The 26,551-nt window shown below is 28.7% G+C and overlaps 1 protein-coding gene across 1 annotated transcript in view; it reads right to left on the bottom strand.

Moving 5' to 3' along the window:
* Positions 1 to 26,551, bottom strand: part of LOC129958989 (uncharacterized) — a 325,187-nt gene that overhangs the window by 14,523 nt on the left and 284,113 nt on the right. The window contains exons 15-22 of the mRNA XM_056071757.1: positions 20,547 to 20,799; positions 18,201 to 18,486; positions 16,166 to 16,340; positions 13,339 to 13,722; positions 12,670 to 12,807; positions 9,295 to 9,516; positions 4,054 to 4,251; positions 738 to 978 (exon numbers count right to left, since the gene is read on the bottom strand). Of these exons, the coding sequence (XP_055927732.1) occupies positions 738 to 978; positions 4,054 to 4,251; positions 9,295 to 9,516; positions 12,670 to 12,807; positions 13,339 to 13,722; positions 16,166 to 16,340; positions 18,201 to 18,486; positions 20,547 to 20,799 (1,897 nt within the window). The remainder of the gene's footprint in view (positions 1 to 737; positions 979 to 4,053; positions 4,252 to 9,294; positions 9,517 to 12,669; positions 12,808 to 13,338; positions 13,723 to 16,165; positions 16,341 to 18,200; positions 18,487 to 20,546; positions 20,800 to 26,551) is intronic.

A 26,551-nucleotide genomic window follows, 5' to 3' on the forward strand; every position in this document is an offset into this window, starting at 1 on the left:
AATTCTATTCTTAACACTTAACTGGAAATGGGAATCAAAATGATTCCTCGTTGTTCATTAGCTCGGATTATTACGAGAATATAACCAAGTTATTCTTTTTCAAAGTTTTTGTTGTTATTTATGGAGTCATTGATTCCATGTCTCTGAAACTGCTTTTAATTTGAATAATAATAATAAAAAGAATAAAGAAATAGTCTTAAAACGATATTTTAAAATATTGTATTCTTCATTTTTGTTTGTTAAATTCTAGCAGTTATTAACATTTTAAATTCTGTAATATCTAAACGAAGTAAATACCCGTTAAAAGATTGTTTAGATTTTTCATATAACATCTTTCCAACATTTAATATCATAACATTTAACATTTTTAATATTAATACTTTTTGTAACTATATGATTTCCTGAATGTATTAAATAAATTCCAGAGCTTTTTACAAAAGACAAAAAAAAAAAAAAAAAAGATAACAATGGAGTCATTTTGACTCCACGTCTCTGGCCGCGTGAGGAAATTCATATCTCCAGTTAAGCGTTAAGTTATAATTTATTAAGCCTTTTCTAGTTCTGAGGTTAGCCCTAGAAGAAATTTGCTAAGAAATTCGACATTAAAAACTGATAAAATTAGATTTACGGAATTTTTGCCTCTCAGTATATGCAAAAAATATATTCAAAAATAAGCAAAATATAATTTCAATTGTTTAAAACAGTTTCGATTCAGAATATATTTTCATTATACCAACCTTGAAGATGCGGCATTAGGTGACGTGCGACCCTTCTTTGAAGAAACTTTGCGAAGCAAGCCGTCAAAGCTAAATGTCCTTGATGCGTCTTTGTCTGGAGTGGGACTAGGACTATTACTGGCACTTAACAAACTGTTTTTACGTATGCGGCCTAAGAACGTTTTGGGAACAGTTTGCGGGCTTTGAGCTGGTGTGACATTTTGTTGGTTTGAGCCGTATCTTGCTGGTGGAGGAGATGGATCTGGAGAGCAAACAGAAATCTAGTCATCGTTCCTAAATTAGGGTCAAATATCAAAGTACACTATCTACCAATAAGTAATTGGACACCTGTGATAAAAGAGATAAGCACAATCTATTCATATTCAATAGTTGATAGAACCTTCACCTGAAGCAGTTACAACCTTAACCCTCCAAAGCATGCTTTCCATAAGTGTTTTGATAATGGACAGTGATATTTTCTTTCACTCGGCATGGAGAAGACATATAAGTTCTTCCATCGATTTTGGACTGCTCCCCTTAATTCAGCCATTCAACTCTCCCAGAGATTTTCTGTAGGATTCAAATCTGTGGCGGTGTCATACTGGAAATAACAATGATCCAACCCGTAAAGTTGCCACAGCGTAGGAAGTACATTGTTGCCCAGAATAGTGGAGTAGGAGTCGACGTTGAGCTTACCATGAATTGGGATCAAAGGTCCTAGTTCATATCCCGATGAACATCTCCAGACCATAATTCTACTTCCGCCAAACTTTATTGTAGGCACAATGCATTCTGGCAAAAGGCCTTCTTCAGGCATACGCCGAACCCAGACTCTTCCAGCCGACTGGTAGAGATTGCCATGACGTGCCATGCACCACCTTAACCGCGCAGCACGGTTGGATTTTGTAATCAAAGGTTTATGAGCGGCAGAAACCATGGAAACCAAACAAATGTGCTTCCTTGCGGATGGTATTTATCGAAATGGCAGTTCCGGATGCTTGTTGGAACTCCTGAAATATGTGTTCCATCTGTTTGATGAGGTTTTTCAGAATTTCTTTGGACAGTACTCGTCAGTCTCTATCTCTTAGTTTCGTAGGTCTGCCGGATCGAAGCACATTCCGACAATCACCACTCACCTTCCACTTCTTAATCACAAAAGTCATTGTCGATTTTGGAATGTTTAACTTCGTTAGATATGTCCCTTAAAAATCGGCCATTTCTATGAAATCCGACAATTATGCCTTTCTCGAAGTTAGCTTTGAATTTCGGGCATCTTGTATACGACTAATGCCAATGCTGCTTTCTACACAATATTTAAGTACAGAAGGCGTAACGTAGATCAGGACCGCAGATATGCTCATTTGCGTGGGTGTCCAAATACTTACTGGTAGATAGAGTATAAAATACTTGCACATATAGTGTTAACAAATTCCTATGTACTGTAATTGTTAAAAATGTAGGCATTTTTATTTAAATTATATCTTATTATCAAAAATTAAAGAAAAGTTATTGTGAATGTGATGATAAAGCATTTTGTTTCCGGTTATGAAAAATAAATATTGAAATTTAAAAGTTAAGAAATCAATTTAAAATCAATGATTTGTAATATTCATAAATTAGAAGTTTTTATAGATATAAAATGAATAAATGTTTTTTCATGGCCTTATAAGTCTTTCTTAGATGATATATTATTTAGTTAATTCTATACTCTTTGAATAAAATCAGTTTTATAATTTTGTTTTGGAAAATACAAAAAATTATCTTTAGAATTTTTGCAAATTTTAATTTTTAAATAATATTATAAGACTATCAAAAACTGAATTTTTTAAAAAATGAATGAATATTTTTGCACGGCTTGATTAGTCTTTCCTAGATAATGTGTTACATAATTGATTCTTTAGTTTTTATACGAAATCAATTTTATTCTGTTTTGGCAAATAATTGACTTAAGAATTAATATAAACATTTAAATAATACTACACAAATACAAGCAATATAAACAATCACACACATTTAATGATTACAATAAAAAAAAATTAAATAATATTACGCAAATACAAACAATATAAATAATTACATAAATACAAGGATTACGATGGTACAAACATTTTTTTATATTATTTAAAAAAAAAATATGAGAAATGAAGATTAAGCATTCAAAAGTAGCAAAGTTTAATTTTCTGTTTTTTTGGATATGATCTAAGGATGTCATTAGAACTCACTGTGAGTAAAAAAATCGTGAATGTAAAGAAAGACTATTCATTTAAATAATCAATCATTATTATAATTATTAACACCTAAATTTTCGAGATTTAAAAGATTATATAAAAAAAATTCCAAAAATTGTATTTTCTTAGATGTTTAGCTAAAAAGTTGCTAAATCGCTATATAATTAAATGATAAATGCATGAATGGTACTGAAACTTCACTATGATGCAAACATAATTTTGCATAAACTCAAGACTGATTTTTATTTTATTCATCGCTCCATTAAAAAAAAGAAAGTAAATTAAGAGATTATCACAAATAGAATTATCACAAAAACATACTTCATGATGTTACCAACAGAATTTTACATAAACTCAAGACACTTTTTGATTATTATTGCAACAAATAAACTTATGGCAAAATGTGCAAAATGGTTTTATAAAATTTGTGATTTTTCAAATGAAAAAATAAAAAAAATGAAGGGATAGTAGCCTTTTAAAAGCAAAACTTTTCAGAAAGTTACTTAATTAATTAAAAATTTAATTTCTGAAGAATTAGAATATTTTATTGTTATCAGGAACACACAACTGTACGGAATTTCAAAACTCGAGTGCAGCAGGAAGCGAATGAGAAAAAGGTTAAAAAATGCCACCTTTACAAAGACGAAAACAGTCATATTAAGTGCATAAAACTTTTATTAAAAGTATCCATTTGTTTATTAAAAAATAGAATTCATATTATTTAATTATTGCTTACCATCTGATTAGTCATTTATAATCCATTATATTATATATTATGAAGTCTTGCGGAATTTTTCTCAAATTAATTATTATGTGATGCCATTGCATCCTTCTTTAGACTTAAATTAACTTAATGGATTAATTGATAATTAAGATTTGTAAATATTAAAACAATGTATTGTCAGCAAGAATATATAAGTGTAAAAAATTTCAAACAAATCAGAAAGTAAATGTAAAATTGATTATAAAATGTACAGAGTTAAATAAAAAAAATTGTAAAAGCATGCAAAAAGACACTAAAGCGATATTTTACCAGCTAGAGTGTTTTCCCATCTTGTGAAGTGATCTACTTTATAATTGTTCATCAAATAAAAATTTATCATACTTACGGTACCTAGTCCTTTCAATTTCATGTGCAAAAAACTTTTCGATTTTGTCAGCAAATTTCCTTTTGATGCAATATATGAGGAGTATGATGGCCAAAACGCTGAAAACAGTGATGAGACCCAGCCAGAAAGGTTCTTCTAACATCCTCTGGCTTAATGGCTTATAAGGAATCCGCATTACAAATTTCTCACAACGTGTGCCTAAAGAAAGAAAAGTTTAACTAAAATTACTATCATTGAAAAGACAAAAAAAAATCAAAAACAGTTTATAAACACACAGTTTTATTGTGTACAAGACATAGATGTTTTATTTTAATGATTTAATACATTTTAGTTTTTTTTTTTAAATAACCAATTACTATAAATATTCAGAAATCGTAAAATATTTTTTTTCCAAAATTCGTTAGCAGGTGACGCCACTGGTATGCAAACAAAATATACTTACATTAATCGATTACCACATAATTAAATTCTGAAAATATTAGAATAACGTATTATTTATGAAAGTGCATTTTATTGAGGTACAAAACTGAAAATTCTAGTGCATCAAAAAGTGAGAGAAAAACCTAATATAAAAATCTTTCTTAAGATGCATGAAGCAACATAAGTTAAATAAAGATCTTTTGTAAAAAGTGCATACTGAAACAAATGCATTTACAAATATACTAATTGAAAAAGCATATTTCTGCTCTATAAGCAAAAAAAACAGACAATCAATCTGTTTTCCCCCGTTTCCTGGACAAAGTTAACATTGTTCTTATATATATTTTAAAACTAACACATTTAATTTGGAAGTCAGTAAATTAAAGAAAAGATTTCTCAGCAATGGAAAATATTTGCATGCAAAAATCATATTATGCGTATGGCTTTGTTTTAGTTTATCCTGTTTATTTTATTTTTCCTTACTAAGGTAAGGAAAAAGAAAAGCTTAAATTGATTAATGCTTTTGAAATATCGATATAATTATGCATAACAACTCGAATTTAAAATCACTTTAATAAATAGAGTAGAAACTATTCAATATATTTTGTGCAAAAAGCTATTCATTTAATGAATATCAATGTTAATAATTTACTATCTACTTATAGCTGCACACTGATATCGAATTTAGTTTGTATCACATTTCTTCAAATGTTTATAAAACTAAGCATATTTATGTTAAGACATGAAATATCAACATTAATAAGTCCTTATCAACTCATGATTTTACACAGATTTCGAATTTTTCTTACAACACATTTTTTGAAATGTATATAAAGTCAAGCAAAATATTTAGCGAAAAAATCTATAAAACAATACAGAAAAAATGCAACTTTTCAAAAGACCCTTTCAGGGCTTAAAAATAATTTCCATTGTTAGCTGTAAGAAATGTACTTAAAATACCATTTTTGAATTTTGAAATATGACCCCCAATAAAAGATAGTTTGCTTAGTTCTTAAGCCTTTTTGAATTACAAGATTATGTAAGTAATGAGATTCTGGATATAAAAATAAATGGAACTATAGAGTTAGAACAAGATATTAAAGATTCGGATCTGGAATGGGTATATAAGATTTCTGTGAACCGAATAAAAAGCCTTCTGCATCTGTCAACTTGTTAAATATGACTGCTGTAAAGGTTCATAGTGTACTTTCTGTAGAATATTTAGCTTTATACTTCCAAGTTCTAACATTTGCCGATGATATCTGTTTCTTGATGTTTGTGTAAGAGAAAGAATAACATACGGCTAAGAATATTTAAAACGATTTTACGACATATTAGGTAACCAAAACATGCTTTTATTTCTGATAAAATCAGAGGTTTTGATGTTTCATAAACGATCACATGAAACTTTCATTTATAATACTTTATTCTATCTGGAAAGAAGATCAAGTATCTTTCATATTGTGCGACCATTTTATTGCAGACATGCTGATTAAAACATGGGAAGAATTCAACTATGTATGGGGCATGTTTCACTTGACAAAATTTACTTATACAGAATACTTGCAGGAAAAACCTGTTAAGTGAAATTGTTTGATGTCTTGTAAGCCTTATTGCAAACAAACGATAAGACACAAATTAAAACCGTACTATTCTCTTATATATATATCCTGAAAATTATTTATAATCATTCACTGTTATTAATAAGCTTTCTATTTTAATAATAAAGCCAAAATAATTTCTAATATTTATAAATAAGGTATATGAATATAACTAGAAAAAGGAAACCATTTGACAGAACATACTACAATCAAAACTTGTTAAAATTATTATACAGCTTAAAGAAAAACGATAAGCTTTGAACTAAGTACCAAGTCATTACTGAGGCGGAAATCCACCCTTTGGTCAATTTAAAAAACAAGAAACTTATATAACGGAAAATATGAATTAGCATTGTCACTTTTAGTGTAAACACGAAAAATTACTGTAACAATTTCAATCTTTCCTAAATACTGTTCTAAATATACTGTAAAGAAGCATAAGTATGTCGATGCATAATTATTGAAAAAATATGCAAGTGGTTAATAAATTAATGAAAGCACCACAAACGAATACAAGAGATTTTAATAATAAACCGTAGCCGCACCTTTGACATGTAATACAGCTTGAATTCGCCTTGGAATCGAATCATACAAGTGCTGAATAGTGTTTAAAAGAGTATTGTAGTTCATTGAGTTACTGTGAAAGATCCGGGAGAGATTCCAGTGGAAAGAGTCGATCCCGGATTCAACGCTCTAAAATACGCCAAAATGGTTTGATTATATTGAAGTCGGTGGACTGTGTTGGCCACAATAGATGTTTCACTTCATCCTTGTGTTCGTCAAACCACGACTGGACAAGTCCTGGTGCATGAATAAGAATATTATCATTTTAGAAAATTCCACCTTCTTCAGGGAACAAAAGTTTGCATGATAGGAAGGACTTATTCAGCTAAAACTTCTCTATACTTCCCCCACTGATCCATTATTTCAAGGTTACGATAGGGCCAGCAGAAAGTGCAGGTGACTTACAAACCTCTACACGTCCTGTTTTAGGGAAAAGTGTGAAAATGATTCGTTATAATTGTCTTTCGCTTATTAATTGAGCAGGTCTTTTGGTTATGGCACCACTGTTAACGATATTTAGTGTTAACATCTCTTACAAGTGGCTTGGGAATTGCTGCTCTGCTGTAAATGTTCTGTTTACGATAGTGTTCCTAGCTGTATTTATTGAAAAAGGACGATCCGGATGCTGATTGAGCTCTGAGGTAACTTAGGCCATCGTTTTTTCCCCTTCTTTTTAGACATTACAATCAACTTCAATATTCATTGGTCCATGTCACTCAGCTTCTCCTTCCGTCTGCTATTTTGCTTTACTAAGCTTATCTTGCCACACTGTGTATATGCTGTCATGTGTTTAGACATCGTACCTCTAAAAACGCCTAAAAGTTTCTGCGTTTGAGTAAGAGTTGCTCCATCTAATTGGGCTCTTACAATTTGCCTTATTTGTACTCTGAGAAGTCGGAAATTTTACGCTTTTAACAAAAATCCAAGATGCATACAACTTCACTACTGATACCTCATACTGCCATGATATATACTTTTTGTATTAAAAAACTGCTAGCTAGGATTATAATTTAAGGCTTATGAAGCGCATTCGTAAGTGTCACTTTTATTCACAGATGTCTCTATTATTTTGATAACCACCTATAGCTTCAGATTCACTTTCTAAATAATGAAAAAGAAATCTCGTTGTATAGTTGTTGTTGGTGTGGGTCTTTAGATTGAGAAAAAAAAGTTATAAAAATTCATTGTTTTTCCATTTAAGTAATAATAAGGCAATGCTGTACCTATTCACGCGAAAACTCTACACAGGTATTATGATCGAAACAACTCTATATCCATGAAAAAAAAACCTTAACGTGAATAGACAGTGGTACGAATAGAGCATCATGACAATTTGCACTACTTAACAATATGTAGCCATCCTATGAAGAAAACAGGCAAAACTTTTAATACAAATTATTTCTCTTAATACTTATATACTACCTGGCGGAATGTTTAAAGACAGTATGGTTCTGTAAAGTCTCATTAAGAATTGTTTATCTGTTATTTGTAATATCTTTTAGCAAGAGTCTGCATTAATCACCATTAAAGGGAAGTTCAAAATTTTGTGTAGATGGTATGAATTCAGCATAATTTTATAAACATTACATTACATAAACAGCAATAAATCATCTCATAATAGCCATGATATAGGGAAATTTATTCTGACAAATAATCTTATTTTGAGACGACTTTCTTGACATATCTCATTCTCATGACTGCCACGGATGGTTGCATGTAAAGGCGGAGATTGAAAGAGAATATGTTAGTCTATAGAGATTCTCGAAGAGTTATTCATGAATTACCATTTCTCTCTTATTTCAGGATTTATAGCAACATTTATATCTGGATGTGCTTAATATTATGTGTGTATAATATACAGGGTAGTTACAAAGTTTCTCCTTGATTACAAAGGGTTTTTATAAAAAAAAATTATTATTTGACCTATGGTTTTTTTTCTTCAATATATTGAAAAGACGTTTATAACGGTTTTAATAAAACTACTTTAAGCTCAAAGAATTCGTCAGTAAATTTCAATGTGAATGCACTTAGTAGCTCAAAGAATGTCAAAACATTATTCAAATTCTCACCAAGTATTCTTGAATATTTCTGCTGTCATACGAGAGGCTACATCTATGTACCGTATCTTTGAATATATCAATATTTTCAACTGTGTTTCAAATACTTTGTACCTTAGGTAAAATTAAAACTAAGCAGTATTGACCAATTTGAATTCATGGAACCAACGAACCCATTGAATTTTTTCCTTCGTTGAAGTCATTATAATAATAAGCGAATATAAAATCCCTGTTTCTGTATTACTTGTACAATATGCTCAATTATAAAGAATTAAAAAAATGGTTATTCTATTGTAAAATTTTTATAGCATTGTGTACAATAGCTTTTCTTTGTATTCAGTAATTACCATCTTATAAATCGTGTATACGTCTACGAAAAGTTACATTACATTTAACTTAGTAAGTCTACACCCTATCAGCAAATAGGCAAGTTCCTTTCAGAGGAAACAAACTCACAGTTGTCAACAAGTTATTAGTAGTGGTCATTAACTATGTAGATGGGAAAATCTTATCATTTCAGTACCGCATACTTTAAAGTTTTTTGTATACTGTAATTTTCTTAAAGAATGGCATTTAACACTATATTCTTCTCTTTTTACCTTCATAATCCAATTCGCATTGGCAAGCAAAAGTTCCATTATGAAGAGAGCACTTTCCATTTTCTCCGCAAGGATTTGGAGAGCAAGGAGTCACTCTTTGCTGACATCGAGATCCTGCAAATCCAGGAAGGCAATCACAAGTCCAACCATTAGCTGTTAAGTTGCAGGCACCATTCTCTCCACAGACATTGACTTCGCACCAAGTGACATGGCAGAATAAACCTACAAAATTTTGTTTAAAAAATGAGTGGTTGAAACACTATATCTATAGGGAAATTAAATGCTAATTTTTAAAGCAATTTTTAGTTAAAATAATACAAACATAAGCTCATAATGATAGACTAAAAGATCCTGAAAATATCATTGAACAAAAGAAAAAACAAACATTTTTTAAATTGTTAATTGAATTGTTTTTAGAATTTTTCAAAATTTAGATAGCATGCAGTTTTTATTTGCAAACATAATTGATTTAAAAATAACATTGAATTTCTTAGTTTAATGGCGTAAAAGACATTTTTGACTAAGTTGCGTCAAGTTAGTTGGTAAAAGATGAATTTGCAGTAGAATTTGGAACAAGTCATTAATCTAAAGGTAAAGTTAAGATCGAAAAAATATATGCAAGACATTGTCTATTATCAGTGGAATTAGAAAATGGGATAACTATGGATAAGAGAATCTCGTAATCATCTGAATTTAGTATAATCTCCTAAATGACCAAAAAAGGATACAAGTGAACACGAATCTGCTTTTGAACAACTTTTATTTATAGTATGGCACTCACACATACAATTATAACTTAATAAACAGTAGATTTTTGTACTTACTTGTTTGCTTATTAAAAGAAAAAAACTAATCATTTTTTTTGGTGTTAAATTATATTTGTTTTCAAAAATAAAAGTTTTCAATAATTGTGACATTGAAATTTATTTAACAAAGTTTTGAATGAACTATCTTGAATAATCTAATTTACTGTAGATCACGAGGAGGTTTGAAGTAACACTTGGGGAATCATGTTAAAATATATATAACATTTAGGGAATGAAGTGATTGTTTTGGAAGCAGAAAATTAGTTCTCTCTGTAAATGCACATGGACATAAAACCAGATATATCTTACTTTAAAAAAATAAATACCTATTTATAAGCTTTAAACACTTTTTTCTTAGTAAACATGTTTCAAAAACACAGAAACCGAACTAGTTTGCTCCATTGGATTTATTTCAAACTGCGTTGAATGATTATAAAATTTTGACTCAGCGTTGAAATAACTAAGCACTTTAATTTCATATGGATGCAAATTTTCAGGAAAAGCATTTGTATTATTTTCAAGATTTTTAGGATATTTGTAACATATGCATCAAATTCTTTTCAAGAAAGGTATACAAAGTCCCTACTTTGACAATCAGTTTTTGTGCTGTTACTAGTCAATTGGATCTTAGTTTCGTCTTTAAAGGTGAAAATTAGTTAGATTAATTGAAAAGAGCATAATTGTTTATTTTTAATAAGGAATATCAAATTGATGGGATACTAATAACAATTTCTATACTTATTTCATCAAAATTTCGTGATATATTTATATAGACTTTATAAAACAATGCTACCATTTTCATCACAATAAATAGATTTTTAGAGATCTTTCCAACATTTTATTACATAATAACTTATTAATTATGCAATTTTCACGACAACTAAATAGGAAAAATTAAATATCTATGCAAATCATTGTCAGGAGATAATTACAATTATATATCTTGTTTTTTCAGAACAAATAATACATTTTTAAATAATTCATAGAATAACATGAATATCATGAAATACTAAACTACGATGGTGGCCAAATGAAATATTATTGTAATTTATTATTTTTCACAAGTAAAAAGAATGGGGATGCAAAGGATGTTCGATTTTTAAAAAAATTAATAACTGTAAACTTTCTCAATAGATGGCACCACGAAACAGAAATATTTTTGACATATAACCCCACGCATAAAAGCTTTTGTTAATTTTTAATATTTAATAATACTTTTCTTCTACCATCATAAATTGTTTTTTGCAATGGAAATGCAGATTTTGCACTATATTTTAGAATTAACTATCGTTTACTTTTATTATGAAAAGCAAATTTTTAACATTTTGAGTTTGTTTTACTTCTCCAGTTGGCAACGTTTATATTTAAATGCAATTTATTGATTCTATGCTTATATTCACAAGGATGTATTTATTTTGTGTATGTCTATAAATGTATTTATTCGTTATATATTTTATGATTCAATATGTCTTGCTTAAATTCGATTTTTCGTTCTCTTAAAAATATTTACTTGTTCTATTAGAAAAGCATATTTAAAAATGTAAACAATCTTATTTAAATGAAACAGATTTTATAAAAATCTCATTTCAATGAATATTCTATTTTTTTTTTATGAAGAAACGAAATCTTGATATTGTAAGATGCACTGAATATTATATGATATTATATGAAACATATTATAGGTTTATTGAATAAAAGATTCATTGAAAAATACTAAAATAATCTATTTTGCAAAAAGAATCTTTCTAAAAGCATTAATACCTTGTTCATTATTATCTAAGCTAATAATAGATTCAAAGCAAATATAAAACTTCGTTCAGTTTCACATTTTTTCTTTTTCTTTTTCGTTTCCGTTAAAATTTTTAAATTCACTTGTATGTTTTAAATGGTTACATTTTTCTTTAATTAAATTCAAATTTACTTCAATTTAAATTTAGAAAATACCTGATAGAGGTATCAATAAAGCAAGGTTATTGTTTGATATAAAGGTTTTTGAAACTGAACATTCAAATATACATGAAAAATATGCATTGTGCATTATTATTAATCTATAAAAGGTTTTAATCTTGCCTATAAACAAATTAAATATTTATATAAAGTACTATGCACTAATAATAAAATGTATAGGATATAAAATGAAATAATTCCATTTTACTGCATTAAATGCAATATTTGAAATGCAAGAAAGGAAGATTATTTGTAAAATTTTAATAAATTAATTGATATTGCTTCGAATTTCAAAAATGATTTTTAATCTTTCGCGGTTTTAAACTTGTGAGGTCAAAAGGGGCTGAATGAATTATTTTCCCCAATAACCTTAAGCACTTGTTAAATTTCAGAGAAAAATTATGCTTCTAAATATACAATATTGCTTTTATTGAAATTTCCAGAGAATTAATATACAATATTTCTCTAATAATACAATTTAATAATATACATAATACAATATTTCTCTTCTAAGAGTTCATTTATAAATTCATTAGCATTTTATACAGTTTGCAGGAAAGAGATTTTACTGAAAAACAACTTCACTAATCAAATTAGAGGTCTCTTTTTGTTTATAAAATACCTGTGTATTGCCCAAAACAATGACATTTGTAATTTGTTCCATTTTTTATACATCTTCCTCCATGTTGACAAGGATTAGGTCTGCAGGACTCCAAAGTTTCGGTAGCCAAAGTTATAGTTGTATTCACAAAATGATCATCTATAAAGGAACAAAATAATTATTTATTTGAAATCTTGCTCTGCAAATACAGGAAATAAAAACCTCAGAACCAGACAAAGATAAGTCCAGAAGGGCCAATTGTTATGTAATTAAAATTTTACTCATACAATTCGATGTTGCATCAGTCCATAGCAACATACATCAATCTGTTAACAATTCTCCTTTTATAATCACCAGGGTTAAAAAGAGTTTACATAGATAATCAAGTAAATAATCATAAGAGTTCATAAGAGTTACATAGATAATCATAAGAGTTCATAAGAGTTACATAGATAATCATAAGAGTTCATAAGAGTTACATAGATAATCATAAGAGTTCTCATAGATAATCAAAAAATTCTTTTTAGTTATAAAGGTATCTTGGTAGAATATAATGTGACTTATATCCGTTTGGTTTCTGAGGCAGAGAAATATGTTTAGGCTTTTATTATTAGAGGATAATAATAAAATTATCTCTTAATGTCATTATGTAATTATTAGTTGTCTTTTTTAATTAGAGGATAATGTTACCTCTCACAACGAAATATTCTAAGAAGAACAACGGCAGACTACCATCGAAATTCCAAGCGTCAATATTGAGGACATGCAAAGTGGACCACAGACCGTCTTTGTCATCGAAATGTGTGGATCGGCAGGGATTCCAGAGGAACAGTGTCTTTTGAGTGGCATATTTGTCATGAATGTGGATACCACTTCCGTCACAGGAGGTTGGCAACTGAGGGGAGAGATGGCTCACGTTTAGCGACTTCAGATGGATTTTATAGCCAACAGGAACCACAACCCTTTGACTGTAGTTCAAGCCGATGGGTTGACTGTGATTGAAGTTCATACTGTAAATGCGGCCTTCTCGTTTGGATTTCAAGTACAATGTATTTTTCAATGTAGTTCCACCCCCTAAAAGTAGAAAATAAATACTGTTGCATAAAATTCTATCCTATTAATGGTGCATTATTATTGGTTAGATATTTATTCATCTATTTATATCTGAGTTCATAATTCTGATTTTTTCAGGTGGTAGAATTGAAAAAGTTATAGTCGAGTCTTTTAGCTGCATTATGATAAAAAAAAAAAAAAACTATCAATTCAGTAATGTTAATTTGGTTTGTTACAATTTCTATTCTTTTCTTGAATATATATTTTTTAAAAAATCACTTATTATTATAATCACTATAATTTAGATAAAAACATATTTAATATTTTTACTGAATAGTATGGTAATGCGCAATTAAATAAAAGTGGTAACTGAAAATATATATTTATTCTTTGCCTTCATTGCGAATGAAAATAAGCTGTCAACCAAATAAAGTTCCCAAAAATAAATGTTTTATTACTTCAGATACATAAAAATATATGTTTACACAGAATGAAAACAAGCCGCCATCCAAATAAAGTTAATAAAAATATGTTATATTACTTCAGATACTTAAAAATATATGTTTATACAGAATAAAAGCAAGCCTTCAACCAAATAAAGTTATTAAAAATATATGTTAGGTTACTTCAGATATATAAAAATATATGTTTATACAGATTGTAAGGAACAGATAGGCGAATAAGCAGGAGTTTGTTGTCTTTGTAACTCTGTCATTTTAGTTTGTATATTTTTTAAAAGAAATTATTATATTCCTATCCTTTTACAGCTTTAGAAGTTTTTTTTTGTTTTGTTTTTTGTTTGTTTAACACAATAAAGTCATTTCAACACTGATGCCAAAGATAGGGAAGAGACCATGAGAAAGCGTTCAGAGATTTTTTATAAATTTAAAATGGAATTTTACTGAAATATAGCTAACCAAACATTTGTTTTAGGTGAATGATTTTCACATGACACTAAGGCGTATAGTTGGAAGATTTAAAGTTACAGAAACAAGACCCTGAGAAGTATTGGAAAACCAGAGCCTCGCACATTTCAGAAATTAAATAGTTAGTGAACTAAGTGTTTGAAGCAAAGAATAATAAATTTTAAGACATAGAAAAATTGAATTTATTTCAAATATATATAATACTTCCCTGAAAACACGATGTGTTTCCATTCCTTCCTTTTCCAATTGATTATATGTCCTAAAATTGACTTCAAAACTGAATTTTTTTTATCATATGAAATTTCATCCTTTAATTTTTTATACTTTATTTATCACATTTCAGGCAGACAAGGAGAGACAGACAAACACACATCCTGATCATGTAGAAAGTCCACCTTTTGGATGTTTTATCCCAAAATGTTATTCATGTGCATAGTTTTGTTATAAACCTCGCAAGCTAAATGTAATTTATGTTACTCGTTCCGTTTTTGAGTTATCATGTTCATATGCATGCGTTGGTAGATGAGTAGATTACCATAATTCCAAAAATAGACTTTTTGGAGTCAATATATCGAACTCGCAAAAGAGAAAGTACAAAGTTACCTTTTTTATTTTAAATCATTACAATTTTTAAAAAATCGCTTTTCTTTATTATTTTCTAAACTGTCTTATTAATCTTTTATGCTGAATAGGCAAAATAAAAAGTAACAATAAAATCTGGAAATGAAAAAATAATAATAAGAAGAAGATGAATATTATTGTCAATTTAGTTGAGGTATTTTAAATGCATCAAGTGGTTATATATCATAAGCCAATGTTCTTTCATAGTGTTCTATTTCCTTGATATGTGTTGTTAATTAATAATAAGGATCTTTTAAGGGGCTGTTAACCAATGAAAACTAATAAATAAAAATATTTAAAAATGTTGTTAAAATGAAATAATCGAAATTTCTTTGAATTGTTTTCATGGAAATCATACTGGCTTGTTTCAGTGTTCTATTTCCTTGATATGTGCTAATGATTAACAATAAGGATTTTTTAAAGAACTATTAAACAATGAAAACTAATAAATAAAAATATTTAAAGAATGTTGTTAAAATGAAATAATGGAAATATCCTTGAATTGTTTTCATAAAAATCGATATTTTATTATGAAAAACACAAAAAGAAAGTCAAATAATGATATTACTAACTTTTCATTGTAAGATCAAGATGTGTTAAGATATTCGTTCTGGGCTTGTGATATGATAGATAATTATCTGAATATTATAACATATGATTATCTGAATATGTCATATGTCGTATTATTAGATCATCACATATGAGTATCTGAATATATCATATGTTCTATGATTAGATGACATATGCTTATCTGGATATATCATATGTCCTATGATTAGATGACATATGATTATCTGAATATATTATATGTCCTATGACTAGATGACATATGATCATAAAGAAATAAAATGATAATGGTTATTAATAAAGAGTTTTATGTCCATTAAAAATGCAAAGTAATGGTAAAAAAATCTCACATGTTTCGCAAGTGAAATTGTATCCTCGGTTTTCCACACTCTTCATTGAATTTTCTTCTGCAGTGTGGAAGAGGAACTGTGCTTCATTGCCGTAAGCCATCAATTGAGTGCCAGGAATCAAATCATCAATGCAAAGCTTTAATTTCTTCATCTCGTCTGTAGGATCTAGATTTACCTGGAAAACGCATTACATTCCAATTATTAAAAATACATCCCAGTTATTAAAAATACATCCCAGTTATTAAAAAAATATTCTACAAACATATGTTTCTACGTAAAGATTATGAGTGTTTTTAACACGATATTCCTCGTCTAATAAATGTGTAATTAAGGTGGTATATGTAATTGGGATGTTGGTGAAGAGTTACTTGGTTCTTTTCCAAACTTTAATGGTAATTTTATAGAAAAACAATTTTAATATTGGAAATAATTAATAATAAACATTGGTTTAAAAACTATGTTTTAATGAAATTTATAAGAGGATTTTTATTTTGTGTGTATTCTTTTCAAAAATATTGAATAATTGAATTTAATGATTTTCGAAACAAATTATTATCTGAGCAACTAAAACGTATGAGAAAACACTGTTAAAAATCTGTACCTTTTTTGTAAAATCGTCGCATATTCAGAATTCATGGGAAATCAAATGTTAATAGCACTAAAGTGTCTTAAGTTCTGTTGCAAGTTAAATTCAATGGTCTTCTGGGAATTTATGTACTATCATATTTTGTTTTGATGTTTTGGTCTTCATAAAAACTCTTAAAGATTATTGAAAAGAAAAAGAAGTTAGATTCCACAAAAATAAATATATATATATATGCAGAAAAATATATATATATATGTAGAAGTAAATTCAAGATCATATTTGCTTTTGGTAAATTCAGTTCTTAGAATATACTGAACAAATTTATTAAATGTGAAAAAGTGCGTAGGAATTTTCATTACTCTATAAACTCAAAGTTCATTACAAATAAAACTTTAAAATGACTTAATTTAATGTCCCTAAAATTTAAAATTTCTTAATATCCAATTCCCTAGGATTAAAATGGAAATGAACAGAATTCTTCCAAGATAAACTCCTAGCTTTTGAATTGAATTAATTGTAAATTTCCTTAGGAAAATTCCTTGTATTCAAAGGAATTTAAATATAACTTCTCTTGGATAAATCCTTAGAATTAAAAAAGTTTTAAATATATGTCATTTTTGTCTATATATAATTTACCTACCTTCGATATAATCAACTATTTCAAAAAAAAAAAAAAGTTGAAATATTTTATCTTATTTTTAGGATATAAAAGTCTATTTTTAGCACTGATATTTTTTCCACATTTTCTCCCTGAAATAAATAAAGATTGAGTATTGCTGGTTTTATCTTTGTAAAGAACGGTGCTCTCTTTGTAATACATTGTTAGTGGTTAAATTTTGCTAAACATTTTATGTCAATCGAAAAATCTCAATGATAAATTACTTTTTATTTAATTAAAATGAGAATTCTCGTTTCCCGTCGACATGATTAATTTTTTAAATTGAAATTCCCATTTCTCTATGTGAATATGCAAAGGTGTTGAGGCACTGTTCAAGCCTTTGAACATTTGCATTTCGTAGAGATCGAAATCAACAAGTTAATTCTAAGTAATATTTTTTCATATTTTATTTAATTTTATTCAAATTTAATATAATTTTACTTTTTCTGTTGGTTTCTGCATTTTTCAATGCTGTTATTTGTCTTCAGTTAAATCATTAACTATTTTAAAAATGACATTTAAAAGGAATATATTCAATATAAATTTAGTTTAGAAATGAATTAACAATCTAATTTAAATTCTATTTTCTATATGTTCTTCATATATTTATTTTACATCTCAAATATCTAAAACTAGTTTGATGTGTAGATCTTTATCATATTATAGTTTCTAGCAAATTTTGCAGAATTACACAGTCATAAGTTGATTTCAGATATTAGATGATGTAATTATTCTCTTTAATACATTGCTTAAAATACCTTCCGGACATTCGTTCATGTAATGTAAATTACCTCTAAATAATCTTCTGCGCAAGATCTGAGATCTAAATCTCCGATAGTGATGAGGAGACGCTTTGTGATTTCCGATGCGATCACTGTTATTCGACACTCTAGACCAGGGAGATAGGCGCGTGGATACCTAAGACTGTTGATAGCTGTTGGTTCTAGAATCAACAGTCTTCTGTTGAGACAAGCAGATAGATCGACGATTTCCCATGAAGCCATGTATCCTGAAGAAGTGATGGAAAAATCGGAATGGAAGCTCATGTAGGCTTTGTTACCAGTTGACATGAACTCTCTATATGAAATCAAGAAAAAATGTAATATTTACATAAATTATATGAAAACAATAGTTTCAAAATTAGTTATTATGAATACAACTATCAAACAAGCATGCTTTAATATACAACCAATACGTTGATGACTTAACCAATATAAAAGTATCGTAGCAAATGTTTTAGTCATAATTTCGTAGCTTACGGTTGATTAGAAAGATTTCAAAGAATTCTAAATTATTATAATAATACAAAAATAATTTGATGAAAGGCAGTTAAAAATAAGGATTTTCAGAAGTAAAATTAAATAGAGATAGAGATTTCAATCTCCTAAACATTCACCAGCTAATAGTTTGGTGTTAACTAAAAGATTAGCATACAATTTTTTTTCTATCTCAGGAAATAATTTATCAATATCAATAGTAATCGACGTATAAAAATGAAATAAGACACTTGCAAGATCCAAATTTATTGGCGTTCATCTAGCAGAGTTTTTAAAAGCAAAAACAGATATCCTCTAAGAGTGGGAAAAAGGAGAAAAAAAAAAAAAAAAACGATGTCAAATTTAGTCTTTATCTTTTTTTTTTAATTACATTTTTCAAAATAAGGCTTCAATTTTTATGACACAGAAGATGTTTTTTGATGTCAAGTTAAATTATAAACTTGCTTATTTTGACTTGGTAAACTTTTGAATTAGTTAGAGGAAATCCTTCTAGGTCTTGAAGAAAAGCATTTTATAAAAAGATTGAATCATTATTATATAAATTAATTAGAGATATCATTAGTAAATAAATCAAATTTCAGTATAAGAATGAGAAAGAAAATCATTTCTATTTTTAATCCTAACTTCTTTTAATTTAATAAATACTCTATTCAGATAACCGTTGCTGTAATCTGTTCATTGAACGAATAAACGCTAAGTTTTCCATAATTGGAAGGACTAAGTCTACTGCTTTTGTTAAAAGGCGATATAGAAGTCTACATTCAAGTGTATGAAAACATTAAAAAAGAATAAAAAGAACACAGTTTATTTATGTATTTTTATTCTAGGAAAGTACACAGCAACATTCATACTGAAAAATAAGTTAATCTTACGAAGTATTTCTAAAAATAAAATTTCTTAAGATTGAAAACAAAAATTCTAGAAACTTTTTAAGATAAAAAATACAAGAATAATTGGATACATTGCAAAAATTTAAATTTGGAAGTGATGTTTTTCAGAAGTCGTATTTTCTAATCTAGCTCCTAGAATTTTGCTTCAATGCATTATTATCCCTAAACTCCGATAGATGGCGCCAGGTATGCCCTGAAGAGAAGTTTTGAGAGGAAGTAGCAATAAGTAATTACGCGTCCAACTTCAGATTTTATTTTCCTAGATTTTTGTGAGATCAAATAAATAATTAATTAAGACAACTTGATCGTAACTGTAAGAAGTGAAACAGTGTATATTAGTTACTATTCAATCAGTTACTTATCTAGGATTTCCAAATGCATATCAATTTCAATATCGCTTGTAGAAACTACGCGCATCTAATGGATCTCTGATCAAGATTTATTAACTTTTGTGTTTGTAATGCAAGTTAGTAATGAAACTTTTTCTGCACTATTAACACAAAATGTCCAAAATTATTCTTCTAATATCATCGCGATATTGTACAGCATTCAGATTATTGAATAATATCATAGACATATCTATAATATCTTTTACTAATATGGTACACCTTCTAGTTTTTGTTTTACATAATTTTGTATGTACCCAATAATTATTAGTTTATTTACTTTATTATTAGGTAATCTAATCAACCAAATAATTAATTTTAATACTCTTTCTTCACATATAAGTACTCAGAGTAATTTTACACAACGTATAAATTTCCTGAACGTACTTCAATTTTGAATTTGAAAACAGGTGTCTTAGATCTTTTAAATATAAATTTGTTGATTGCTATCATTTAGAATTTCTGAAATATTTTATAATTTTTTTTTTCATTAAGTTACAAGTTAACATATGAAATTGATATTTGAAAAAAAACATAGCAAATGAATAAATTGAGCATACAAAATTATTAAGACATACACTAACCTTTGACCAAGATATTCTCCACAAATTCGTACACCTTCGTCTTTCAAATCATTTTGAAGCAATACATAATCATACAAACAATCTTCTTGCCATTCAAGGTCAAAATGATGGAATGTCAGGACTACTCGAGAATTCGGAGGGCCTATGATTTCAACTATGTAATCCAAATTATCTAGATAATTCGAAGGATAATTCACAGACGTAAGATTTCCTTGCAACTGAGTCACGGTTTTATTCAGTTCTTCCGGAATAACTAAAATAAAATGAATGAATGCATGGACATAAATTTGTAGTGCATTAGATGAATCACTAGTAAAAAAAATAGGGCGTATAAAGGTATTGTCTACTGAGATTTAGTAGCGAAACTAGAAAAAAAAGAGAAAGATTTTTGTGTTAAGACCACTAGATGCAGCCAAAATCTTTCTTTATGTGTAAAAGTGGAGAAAAGATAACGCATTTTCTCTAGAGGAAGACAAAATTTATTTGAAATTCTATGCATATAAACCAGCTTTCAAGCGTATATTTTTCATTCATGAATTTCAAACTTCACCACTTCTCAGCAAGCGATAAATCGTAGAGAACTATAAATCATCATTGTACACATTCATCCTAAATCGTAGAGAACTATAAATCATCATTGTACACATTCATTCTAAATCGTAGAGAACTATAAATCATCATTGTACACATTCATCCTAAATCGTAGAGAACTATAAGTAATCATTGTACACATTCATCCTTAAACTTTTTAATGCGGTGACACTGTTGTGCAATAATACTCATATGAAATATTCAGTGTACATATTCATTACATTACATTCTTATAATTAAGTAACTAATTTGTGTAATATAAATAATTTTCTTCTTGTGGAAATAAAATTTTGTGGAAATGAATTCCAAATATTGTTATTTTATTTCATCTTCTTTGTAGTACTCAGTGATTGATATTTACAACATAAAAGTTAATTTTGAATAATTTAATACTTTATTAGTAAGATTATTCATTTCATTTTTTCAATTCAAGTAAGTTTTTAATAAGTAAATTTTAATTAAAGAACTAATGTCTTTAATGAATTTTCTTAATAAATAAGTTTTAAATCAATTTTTTAAATTATTTTTTCTGTATTTCTCATGCTAATTTACATAATCTCCGAATTTTTTTTCTTTAAAAATATAGACATCATGAAGGAGAAACTTGAAATATCATGGGCTGGATTTTTTTATCATGCTAATTGCCTAAAATATAAATAAAATTGAAAGTTAAGATAAAATGTATTCTAAAATCAATTTCAGTTAATTTATCTGAATAAGAAGAGTACCGAAAATAGTGCAGAGAATATCGTTAGTTCCCTTTTTCCTCTTTAAACAATTAAATAAGTCAAATGTTTTAAAAACGACTATTTTTCAAGTGAGATTAATTTTTTGTTTTATATTTTCATAATTTTTGAAAGTAAGACTATTTTATTGGTGCAAAAATAGTTTAACAATCTTTTTGAATTATTTATGTTGCTCATACAATTTATTTTATTGGATGTTAGTATGATGTAATTAATGTATGATCATCTTTAAAGTTTCTTGTATGATATACCCACAAAACGAACTACCCCATCACGTCAGAGCACCCTTTGTTACCTGAAAGACTGGTAAGCCGAATAATTAATAGGAGCACTGAGATGGAAGCAAATATAGCTTCCATTACCGGCCCATACGTCCACCTCTCACTGAAGACACGCGAACTGTCATTGGAGTGGAGACATTGGAGTGGTGTCGATTTTAACAGAGTGAGAAAAATATATCCACTATACTTAACTTTTTATTTTCTCAAAAGTAAGATGGTTAGTGGTGGACACAAATAGAAGCATGAAGTTTCTGATGTTCTTGATAATTATAAATCGTTTGTCAGAACAATTTATAATCCTCATTAACACCAAAAACGAACAAAATCAAATTTATTTCTGCTGATTTTTCCCTAAAAGGTGAGAAACTAAATTTGTTGACGATAAAACAATTGACAAAACCGATTTAAATCGTCGTATTTCAGTACAATGGATTAGAGAGAGGCTCGGAGATTATTTTTGAATGACCAACGAGTAACAATAAAAGCTGGGATTTTTAGAAAACTCGATGTTTGAAATCTACATTAATTGAAATAAATTCAATTAACACAGCGCATTAAATCTGTGGTATCCCAAATATATAGAAAACTATTTATTTTTAAAACAAATGATGATTACTATGAAAAATGGAGTCTTTATCATAACATCAATTGGAAAGCTTCTGGAGCAAATTTGATGATCCAGCACAGAATGATCGAAAGTTGAATTATTTCAAAAGATGACAAAGCCATTAGTTTGGAGGAATTATAGAAGTATTAAACATTTTGAATTTCTTCCATGTCATTAGATGATTATTTCTAATGTGTATGATATAAAACTGTTGAAAATATATGAGGCAATGAGAGAAAAACGTAATGAATTGGAAGACCGTTTAGGAATTATGACAACGAAACATCATGCGCCCTTTTGGTGACTAGTAAAAAATTATCGAAGTTTAGTTGAGTAATGATGTTACATTTATCATGAAACCCGGATTTTGCGTCATCAAATTCTCATTTATTCACACTTTTGCATAACTCATCGAGTAGTAAAAGGCACAATGATAATGATGCACTTAGAGGGCACTGGTTCAGGAACTTGATAATAAGAAACAAAAGCTCTAAGAACATGGAATAATAAAGTTACAAAAAAGAAAAAAATATTGAACGAAATAAATACTTATCACCGATAATTCATTAATTAATTTCAGATTTTGTGCTCTGTTTTGAGAGAAAAATGTTTCCAATAATGGTTGCGCGCCAACCTAATAACATTATATTTATGAATAACCTTTTTATCTAGTTATGCTTAATTAATATTGGTTATTTAATTAATTAATACATTTTATAATTAGATTGGAAAAGGGTCCTTTGCTTGATCCAAAGAACTTGCATTAAATCAAATATAGAGAATAATTACGAAAAAATTATGTTATTTCAACGCACAGTGCTTGTACGAATGACTCATCAGATTGCAAAACAATTTTGTATGTACAAATATAAGACGTACGAAAATGAATGGTAACTGAAAAGCTTTATAAATTCTCCAAATTTCTTGTACATCGTATAGATAATCAGCATGAAAGTTATTATACAGCAGTAATCCATTTCTTACATTCAATAGCATGTTCCAGTAGATGTTCGCCGCAGCAGCAATGGTGCGATCCTTCAGTTCCTGGTTTAGAATCACCTAAACTTGCTATCAAAAAGTTTCTAAATTACCTCTATAACACGCCAGCAGATAGCAGCACTAATAATAAAGAACACCGATATTCATAAGTCGGTGCTTCAAGAGATGTGCTTCATTGGTACCACTTCCGTGATCATACTTCAGGGAAGAGTGAATGAGAAATTTTGCATGAAATGCGGCCCATTTGCCACAGAGATCTTGCCCATGAGGTAGGAAGTTAAAGGCGATACTGCTATGAGTCGCGCGAGATCCTTTGCTTGGCATTCACACTTCAAGAAATATACAGTAGACTCCCGATTATCAGCGGTGCGGATTATCCGCGCGCGCCGCACTAAGTTTTTTTTTTTTTTTTTTTTTTTTTTTGCTTCCAAGCAAAGAGAAAATGCTTCCAAAGTAAGAAGCAAACACAAATGACTGATTTCTTCAAAAAGGTGTAGTTTTACAGTTATGCTTTTGTAATTACATAATACATTACAGTATTAAAACAGTATTAAAACAGTATATACGTATTAATTTTTCTGTGTATCCTTGACGCCTCTCGTAAGTACAAAGCACTTTTCTGTTTTCATTAACAAAATGCATTTTAGGTTAGTTTTGAGCGATATACTAAAATATTAAGCGTTAGTTAAACATTTCCTGCTGTTTATTTTACGTTTTATTGTACATAAAACGATTTTTCAAAGTTCAAATGACTGTTTTCTCTTTTGCTATACCCGTTTTTAGCTTTTTTCGGATTATACGCGATTTTTGTTATCCGTGGCGGCCGCGCCACCCAATTCCGCGGATAATCGGGAGTGTACTGTAATTCGAAAATAAAGAAGAAAAAAAGAAAAAGAAAACCGATCCATTTCTAGAAGTAGATTTCTAGAACAAATTCCAGAAGAAGCTGGAAATGTTGATTGTAGTGTAAGGAACTGTTTTAAAAGTGATAATGTAACCACTTAGATAAATGAAACAATTTCTTGACTAGTAGTAGTAGTAGGGTGGAACGAAAATGGCCTTAAAATTTTTTTTTCTTAGATTTCAGTTTGGTAATAGTGCGGAAAAGTTGCCTTTTAGGTTCAAAAATAATATTTAAAAATTTGGTTGCAATATTATATTATCTTAAGGTACCGCAAATAGCTTAAAATTTACAAAAAAATTTAAAAAAAATGTAAATTTTTAAAAAGGGTCTTTAAAAATTTTTCATAGATTTTATTTTGGCAACAGTGGTGAAAAGTTAGCTTTCAGGTTCGAAAAGAATTTTTAAAATTTCTAGTTGTAATACAACAATATTTCGAACTGCCGCAAAGAACTTAAACTTTGTAAAAAAAATTGAAAAATTATAAACTTCGATTCGTTCATATAATGTTACAAAGATGATTTTAAATACATATATAAGCATCACAATTGGGAAAAAAAATTATTAATTACAAAGTATAATAATAGTAAAAAATATTTTTATGTCCAATTTTGCGTTTCTTACTTTTACATCCTTAATAATTACAAATGTTATAGCAGCAAAATGTCTGTTTCTACTTCATTGCCACATTAAACTGTTTTATTAAATTGAATTTTGGCATATACACACGTGAGTCAATTTTTGTTCTTATGTATCCTTCTCTTGCGATTGAACCACACACAGCCGATTCCGCCAGCAGTCTCACAGTCCACTGCTTGCATGTGACAAGAAAGCCGGGGAAAGTCGATAACCGAGTCCCCTATACTATTTAGTTCAGCTTCAGATGACTTCTGTATAAAGTTTTAACGTAATATTAAACCACACAGGCACTTAGTAGTAGTAAAGAACACTGTTGTTCTTCAGCGTTGTCATTGTCGCCAGTAATCGTTTCAGATGCATTAGTATCTTTTGCCCGTTCTTGATTAAACTTAACTATTCTCTGTAGTTACAACTGTCTAACAACTGAGTTACACAATAGACGGAGAGCAGACGCCAACTCAACTGAACTAGGCAAAGCTACAGATTTGAAATCAGTTTTGTCCTTGTAACCGGACGCAGCCAAATCTCCGTCTTACCTCAACAACAACCGCTCCAGCGACGACTCAGTGCCATGCCAGTGCAATAGTAAAACTGTTTTTATACTTTTATTCATATGACAATGCCTAATGAAAGCTTTTTATTTCATAATCGAGGCGAGCAAAAATCCTTAAAAAGTGTGTTTTTATGAAACTTTAATGTCCTTGGTCAAGATGTGCTTCAATATTTTTTTTATATTTTTTATTTGTCTTAAATATACCAAAATGTAACTTTTCAGTGCTATTACAAATTAAAAATTAAAAGATGATTGTTTCGCAAAAAAACTTTAAAATGTATCAAAAATTTGAATTATTTGAAACTTTAACTTCCTTGCGGCACCTCAAGACATACTCCAATATTTTTCATATTTATAATTTATTTTACCTAACCAAATGGCAACTTTTCCGCACTATTACAAATTAAAATTCAAAAATTGTTTTTTTTTTCGTTCCACCCTACTGCACAGCTAACTCGGACCTTTTGACACCTTTCGTATGCATCTAGTCATGAAATAGCCATCTTTAAATGTTTATAATTTTAAATAATTAGTGTTTTAAAGTTCAATGAATCGTTTATGTTATGCCCGTACTATATAATTAGATTATTCTATGCTAAAAATGTATTTTTTCCTTTGAGAAAAAAAAAAGAGCAAAGAAAGGGAAGTGCAATAATCCCTCCCCCTTTTTTTACTAATTAATTGTTAG

This window comes from Argiope bruennichi, chromosome X1, assembly GCF_947563725.1.
Source record: "Argiope bruennichi chromosome X1, qqArgBrue1.1, whole genome shotgun sequence".
Lineage (NCBI taxonomy): Eukaryota > Metazoa > Arthropoda > Arachnida > Araneae > Araneidae > Argiope > Argiope bruennichi.